This window comes from Vigna radiata, chromosome 8 (assembly GCF_000741045.1).
Source record: "Vigna radiata var. radiata cultivar VC1973A chromosome 8, Vradiata_ver6, whole genome shotgun sequence".
Classification (NCBI taxonomy): Eukaryota; Viridiplantae; Streptophyta; class Magnoliopsida; order Fabales; family Fabaceae; genus Vigna; species Vigna radiata.
This window is the reverse complement of record NC_028358.1, coordinates 36,937,551-36,945,544: the sequence shown is the minus strand read 5'-3', so window position 1 is coordinate 36,945,544 and position 7,994 is coordinate 36,937,551. Positions and strand designations below refer to the sequence as shown.

The 7,994-nt window shown below is 32.3% G+C and overlaps 1 protein-coding gene across 3 annotated transcripts; it reads left to right on the top strand.

Moving 5' to 3' along the window:
* Window positions 1-1,489: 1,489 nt before the first annotated feature.
* Window positions 1,490-6,562, top strand: LOC106769839 (hippocampus abundant transcript-like protein 1). 3 transcript variants are annotated; one of them, XM_014655616.2, is made up of 14 exons: window positions 1,491-1,797; window positions 2,348-2,459; window positions 3,388-3,500; window positions 3,580-3,702; window positions 3,802-3,974; window positions 4,184-4,259; window positions 4,578-4,664; window positions 4,860-4,940; window positions 5,033-5,065; window positions 5,308-5,361; window positions 5,467-5,508; window positions 5,944-6,022; window positions 6,108-6,178; window positions 6,260-6,562. In XM_014655616.2, exons 1-14 carry the CDS (start codon window positions 1,597-1,599, stop codon window positions 6,356-6,358), a joined length of 1,344 nt encoding a protein of 447 aa, XP_014511102.1. In that variant the 5' UTR covers window positions 1,491-1,596; the 3' UTR covers window positions 6,359-6,562. The 3 variants fall into 3 exon arrangements, with proteins under 3 accessions (XP_022641125.1, XP_022641124.1, XP_014511102.1); XM_022785404.1 differs by lacking the exon at window positions 3,580-3,702 and having other exon boundaries at window positions 1,490-1,797; XM_022785403.1 differs by lacking the exon at window positions 4,184-4,259 and having other exon boundaries at window positions 1,490-1,797; window positions 3,802-3,963.
* Window positions 6,563-7,994: the final 1,432 nt, after the last annotated feature.

Sequence of the window (7,994 nt, the reverse complement as noted above, 5' to 3'; positions counted from 1 at the left end):
GTTACCGTGAATTGCTCCACTTCATCTCACTGATTATGATGTCAATTCTTACTTTGGGTCACATGGTACCTCTTGTTCTAAACTTTGAAGCTCTTCTCACTCAAAATCCCAACAACAAAAGGCTAATATTTAGAAACAATCCATGGCTGGAAGTTAATGAAATAAGTGTGAGGTTGGTCACCATGGTGGCTTTCACTGAAACAAAGTAAACAAAACTCTAATTTCAGAATCTGCACTTTGTCAGAGATTGGGTTTCATTGCGAATGAGACATTGCTTCAAATTGGGGGTAATTTCATTCGAAAAACCCTTAATTTCATTTTCAAACATAAAACCCTAATATAAAAACCCTAATTTCACTTAAAATTTAATTAAGTCCACGTAATTGTGCATCAAGGGCATCCACGTAGGCAGTCCTGTGCCAAATCGTTACTGCATTGCACAACTGTACTGTTTGCCGTTAACTATTTAGACGCCGTTTCAGAAAAGGACTAAATTGAACAAATTTTACAATCTTTAGGACCACATTGAACAAAAATAAAAAATAAGGACCAAAATGAATAAACCAAACAAAAAATAGGGACCAAAATAACTATTAAGCCTTAATTTTATTACTTATTCCTTCAATTAGCAATTCAATGGTTTGTATTAAGTTTTTTTTTTTTAAAAAAAAAAATTTTGTTTACGTTTAACTAGTTTAGTAAGAAGGCTAAAGGGTTTTATTATGCTAATTAGTGATTTGGGAAGATCAGTGGAGTCAAATTCACAATCTCTATTAACATTTAAAAATAAATTCATTTTACTAAATTTCATTATTGTTACTTTTTAAAAATTAATTTTAATTATTATTTTTAATGTTTTACTCCTTATAAATATTTTTATAATAAAATATAAAATTAATAAATAATATTTTATATCACTTTAATAATAATTAGAGACATTTTGGTAATCTTTAATTTCTACTAATTAAATTATTTTTTTAAATCTGTCGTATCAATCAAATCTCACACTAATTCTGACAAACTTTATTCTCAAATTCACTCTCAATTACCAAAAAATCCACTCAAAAAAACAACAAAAGAATTACCCTCAAATTCATTTAAATCATCTCCCCCGAATCCTAACATCCGAACATAGCATTAATGTTAGTTAGATGGGTCTTTCCGTTGGAATGACCACGACAAAGACTTTTGAAATCAATTTTTGTTTGTCAGGTGCCATGCCACCCAACTACCAAGTTTCTTTGTGGAATTCGCGCTGTAATTTCAAAATCAATGGATAAGATAAGATTTACAATTTATATGTTTTATCTTAATAATATTTTTGTAAAATTTCGAACATTACTTTTGAAATTACAAAAGATGCTGCGACACTACTTTATTACTTTAAATTGTTCTCATAAAAAAGTTAATGTGACAGCTTAAATGATTTTAGAATATAAAAAAAATGATTTAATTTTTAAAATTTTCTCCAACAACTTCTTCAAAATTATAGGAATAGAAACAAATTATTTGAGATTATAAAGGTCGGAGAACAAGTTTCTGACACAACAATCCAATTTCTTGGATGCGGTGTCCCAGAACACGGTACAACGTTTGATGTTGCAGGGCACAGACATACCATGGCTGAGAGGCCTCAAAGAAATGAGGCCCATGCTTCACTTGCTGCTGCCACTTACCATCCACTGGATTGCTGAGGAGATGACAGTTTCCGTTCTTGTTGATGTCACAACCTCTGCTTTGTGCCCTGGAGACTCAACTTGCTCCAAAGCTATTTATATCAACGGCCTTCAACAAACGGTACTCATATCATCTCATCATGCATGAACCCTTGCTCTTTCTGCTTTTTCTTCTGTCATCTTCTGGGTCGGTGGGGGAATTGAAAGGATGAGACTTCCGAGGCCTTGGAATCATGCAATTGAAGATATTTAATATTACATTAAAGTTTTCAAGGGTTGTCTTGCTGAAATGTTAGTGAAGGGCAATTTGTCTGATGAAGCACTGCATAATTTTATCCCAAGTTTTTGGGAAATTTATGCTGAAATTGTCATTAATCATGACCTTAGTGGCTATATGAAGAAAGGGGAGAAGGGAGATAGTTTTCTGAGCTCTCATCACAACCCTATATCTATTGCCATCTTTCTTGTTGAACCAAACTGACATCTGCTTCGCATTTTGACTATGGCAGTTTCACCAATAATTGGTCCATTTCATTTCAGTGATTCTTTATTTTCCCTGTACATCGTACCCTACTTGACATATTCGGTGTGTGTGTGAGGAGAGTATAATGAGGAGGTCTGATTTCATTTTTAATGAGTTTTAGATTCAATGATGTAACTTTTTTCTGCAGATTGTTGGAGTTTTCAAGATGGTGGTCATTCCACTGTTGGGGCAACTTTCAGATGAGCATGGTCGCAAACCCATGCTCCTTTTTACCATCTCCACGTCTATATTTCCCTTCGGTATGCTCGTTGGTTTCAAATGCATTAAGACTTTGAAAATTTACCGCCTCAATATAAACTAATCGGCAAAAACTTTAAATTTCGTTGTTAATGAAGCCCTTTATTATGCTATGCTTTCAATCTCCTTTGTGCTGAGTTCACAAAATTGGTATCAAATTGAACTGATGAGGCATTTATTTTGGATCATGTTTTTTGCTCAAGTTTTGTCTGTCAAAGTACTGAAAATCAGCTTAATGTTGATTTGGTCACAACTGATCTAAGTATAGTTTCACCTGTTCATATTCAAAAGACATACATAAAAATATGTGGACTCAACATTTTGCTCAATATAACATGTTGGTGATGTCAAGTTGTTATACTTCAAACTAGAATTTAAGCATTGGACAGAAAAATTAAATCGACAGGAAAAGTGAATGTTATTTTCATCCATTTAATTAATCTAAACAGTGATTTAACAAAAGATCCAAAAAAAAGCTAGAAGGTGAAAAAGATAATGCTTAACTTTATGATCCTTTGCTTGTGTTCTCCAACAGTTGCAACATTCCATTAGTCAACATAGCCCCTTCACAGGCTCCTCAACACTAGTTTCAACCAAGCTTTATAGACCCTTGGCAGATAGAAGACTTTCCATCAACGTATTCCAATTATTATAATGTAGACCATCAAAGTGAGTTTTTAGTTGAAATCTTTTGGTCACTCATCTTTGTGCGCCACCCTCTTCTCTCTTACAGAGAGGCTTGCCTGTTATATAGCCTTTACAAAAACATGTACAACAAATATCTCTTCATCTCTTGATTTGTAGCAAATTGTTCATTACTTTGTAACAGATCTCCTCAGTAAACGTATAGAAACTTTTGATGATTTCTCTACTTTCATGTTGGTGTGTTTGCTTATGGATTTTCATGTACTTTCTATATGCTTATTGCAGTTTTACTTGTCTGGCGTCAGTCCGAGGGATTTGTCTATGGCTACTATGTGCTTCGCACATTTTCAAACATAATAAGTCAAGGCAGTATTTTTTGCATTGCTGTTGCATATGCGGTGAGAATTTTTTCTTAACTAATTATCAACATAATTCGGTAAAGGATTTTATTTGCACCCTGTATACTTTCTCTGTCAGGCAGATGTTGTCAGCGAAAGCAAAAGGGCAGCAGTATTTAGTTGGATTAGTGGTCTCCTTTCTGCTTCACATGTTCTAGGGGATTTACTGGCTCGGTTTCTTCCTGAAAAGTACATTTTTGCTGTATGTGTGTTATCAATGCTGCATTATGCTCATATTATTCATAAATGTTCTGTACTTGTCCTTTGGGAATGAATCTGATTTACAGTTCAATGGTTTCAGGTTTCAATTGTACTATTGATCATTTGTCCAGTTTATATGAAGTTCTTTCTTGTTGAAACGATGATACTAGCTCCGAAAGATGATCAAGAGTCAGGTTTCTGGGCTAAAATTGTTAATGTTCCCCAACAAAGATTCAAATCTATGAGGACAGCTGCAGAAATAGTAATTTTCAGGTTCCCTTTTTTGGATGTTACGCATTATTTCTTTATTGTCACATTTAATTATCTGTATAGTTTTCTTTTGTAAAATATTATATTATATACATATAAACACACACACACACACACACACACACACACACACACACACACACACATATATATATATATATATATATATAAAAGCACGAATCGTAAATACTCTGCTATATTTCAATTTTCAGTCCCACTTTAAGGGGCATGGCTCTTGTCTCCTTCTTTTATGAGCTGGGAATGTCAGGCATAACTAGTGTTTTGCTGGTATGTTTCAATGCCCTAACTTATTGCCAAGCTATTTTATCTATTATTTTTGAAGTCCTTATGCTGAGTCTTTGGTTTTCTTGACAGTGTTAGAGATTTTCTAGCCATGATAAACCTTCTTCTTTTAGGTTAACTATTTTTGGATAGTAGTTTTCTTACTCAAGAAAACAAAAAATAGGCTCTTTTTACCAAGTTGTTAAGAGAGTGATTAATGATAATTCTGTACAAAAAATAGGCTCTTTTTAGTGCTAGTATATAATTAACAAATTTCTTTTTTCTGATTCAATATAGTTTGACAGTCTCACAATTCCTGTGCAGTACTATTTGAAAGCTGTTTTTGGCTTTAATAAAAATCAGTTCTCAGAACTTCTGATGATGGTGGGAATCGGTTCAATCTTCTCTCAGGTATTATATTTCCCAAATATTTTTGTTCATTTTGTTCCACTGTACTAAAATTGTATTTTTATTGCGCAATTAATATTCTGCATGTCTAAAATTGTTTGACTTAGTTATATTCAATCAGCCTTCTATGAGTGATTGATAAGCTGATTATGCAAGAGTGTTGATTATTTTAAGAGCTTACTCTCAGTTGGCTTCCAGATGTTGCTGCTTCCAATACTCAATCCATTGGTTGGAGAGAAAGTTATCCTCTGCTCTGGCTTGCTTGCATCAATAGCATATGTAATTTATCTCGTGTTACTTTACTTTTCCCTTGCTTCGTGAAAGCAAACTTGCAGATACCATTGTGCTATCCGTATTTTATTTCTGTGTAGGCTTGGCTCTATGGATTAGCATGGGCACCTTGGGTACGTAAAATTGACATCTTTCTGTTTATTTTTTTGACTATTGTATTTCAACTTTACCACCTTATCTTCTATAAGCTTCTTAAATAACTTAGATAAAAAAAAGTTATAACTGGAGTGTACCTTGTGTCAGGTATTTGTTGCAATATCATACAAATTCACACTTCATATGTATGTCTTGCTAAAAATTACAATTTGCAGTTCCTTAACGACTGTAATACAGAGAAATTAATTCATCAATGCAGGTATCATACTTAAGCGCCTCTTTTGGTATCATCTATGTCCTTGTGAAACCTGNCGTGAGTAGTAGATTTAGTTTTCTCATGTTTGACAAAGTTTTTTCCACTTTTATATCACAATTAACTCTATTATCCTGGAATGACTATTAATTTCTTGTCGTGCAGACTTATGCTATTATTTCAAATGCGACAAGCTCAACCAATCAGGTTTGCTCTCCCTTTTATGCATCCAATATGTATTGAAATATTCATCAAAGCTATACAGCCATGCAGTAAATCAGTGAACTAAAGCAAAATCTTCTCACTAATGTGTAATCTCCTGCTAAATTCTCCGTGAATGTAATTAGATCTAAAATTAGAAACAGTCATAAGCTCGATTTAGCGAACAATGAAAATGATGTTATTTTCAGACAGACATTATTGTAGCATCTACTATTCCTTAGGAAAATGTAATAGATGAACACTTTTCAAGCTAGAGAGAGAGACAACACTCGAGGACAATAGTATTCCCATCCCATCACGTACTATGTTTATAAACATATGCTCTTTGAGGATATAATTTCTGCAATCTTCCGCAGAATAATTTTTAACACATTTTATATGATCTTCTTTCTCTGATTTTATGCTTTAACTTCACCGCAGGGAAAAGCACAAACTTTTATTGCTGGGGCACAATCTTTATCTGATTTGTTATCACCTATTGCAATGAGTCCATTGACTTGTGAGTTGAATACTGTTTTTGGTAGATGCTTATTAGGCCATTTGACTACTCTCGATGCTCACAACATACGTAAATATTGTTTCAGCATGGTTTTTATCTAGCAATGCTCCCTTTGAATGTAAAGGTTTTAGTATTTTATGTGCGTCCATATGCATGGTAAGCTCTCTAAATTCTTTCTCTTCTCTTGTATTGCACACTCTTTCTCTTACTAACTTTGAAATCTTTCAATTTTTGCAGATAATCTCTCTTTGTTTTGTTTGCATGCTGAAGCCAGATAGTAAGTCGAGTAATGACATAGAAGGGAGCACAGAAGCCCCTCTTCTGAATCACAGCTAGGTCATTGTATCAATCGGACACATGCATGGCCAGTTTTGTAAACAACGCATCTTGTCTCAGTATTTTCTGCTCCAAATAGCTATCTTTTTTCTTTATTTTTTTCCTTTTATTTATGGATTTGGCAAAACTATAGGGAAAGTTGGAGAAAGAAAAAAGTGATTGAACTTAAACAGGATAAATAAATCATCACTGAAACACTGTCAATTTTTTGCCATAAAATAATAATATACTGTGAAACGAGTTTGTTGTGAGATTTTAACACAATATAGTTTTCGATCAACGTTTATTTATGATGAAAAAAAATTCTGGAATATTTTGTGCTTTTCTAATTATAATAATATAATATTCTACTTGTGTAAAAAAAAGAAGTTAAAATACTACTTAAAGAAGTAGAGTTTAAGTAGGATCTGAAATTTTCTTTCTAATTATGAGCAAAAACTAATTCATCCCTATATATAAATCAGGGTCTTCTTATTTACGGTAAATTCTTTTTCAATGAGTTATTTTCTTCTTTGTAAAGTCACAAGTAAATGGGAGTGTACTTCTTTTTATATTTGTATTATATAAAGTTAATTAAATCTAAATGGATTTAGATACTTTACTTTTTTTTTTTGTGAATTCTGAATTTTGGTACATTTTTCAAATAAAAAAAAATATTTTTCTCAGATAAATTAGATTCTAAGAATGCTGTAATTTAATCCAATTGCTATATGAATTTGATTTTTAAATTTTAAAATTCTGGCATAATGTGTCAATGGTGAGGATGGGTATTAATTCATGCAGTTTATTTCCATATTTACCTTTTAGTTATATTTTCATTTTCTAATGCACAGTTGTTTAACATGTTCTGCATATTAATTGAAAATAATTTTATGTTTGAGTTTTAATTTTATATGCATTGTTAAATCATTAAAATTTATTTCAAGAATATATATATATATATATATATATATATATATATATATATATAAACTTAATTATACTTAGTTCTACGTGTTGTTTTATTATTTATATTAAACTTTGTTTTAAATTTAATATTAATACATGTATTTCAATGGTTAAGTCTACTATGGGTATTAGTATATATTATTACTGTTGATATAAATGTTTTATATGTGTTAAAATTTGTATGTGTTCTGGTATGAGGTCGAGTCATTTAACTCCTATCCAATTTCTTCTTGTAGTCGATCAGTCTTTCTTGTGTCCGTTTCCTCCTTTCAGCCTTAGTCTCCTCAGGCCTATCGTCCTCTTTACACTTCGTCCCTTCCTTAGTTCGAGTTCTGTTCGGAGGATATCAGTCAAAGGTTCTATGATGCTAAAGTCAATAAATGTTCGTTCGATAATATGATAATTGTTGGTTATGGACCTTGATTAGGAAAGCCTTAATCAGGGTCCAATCACAGCTCAATAACCCTTAATCTCATCTTACATTAATCACGTTTAGTGGATTGTCTCTCGTGGCCATTCGATATAGTCGTTGCTTAGAATCCGTTTGTCTAGTCTGTCCGGAGTCTCCTAGTATGTTTTTGTTTTTCTTTTTCATATTAATTTATCTTTCTTTTGTATTTGTTGTTGTTTATGTACTGTTTTTTGTTTATAATAACCGCTGTAGTGATGTGAACAGATGATAATGATG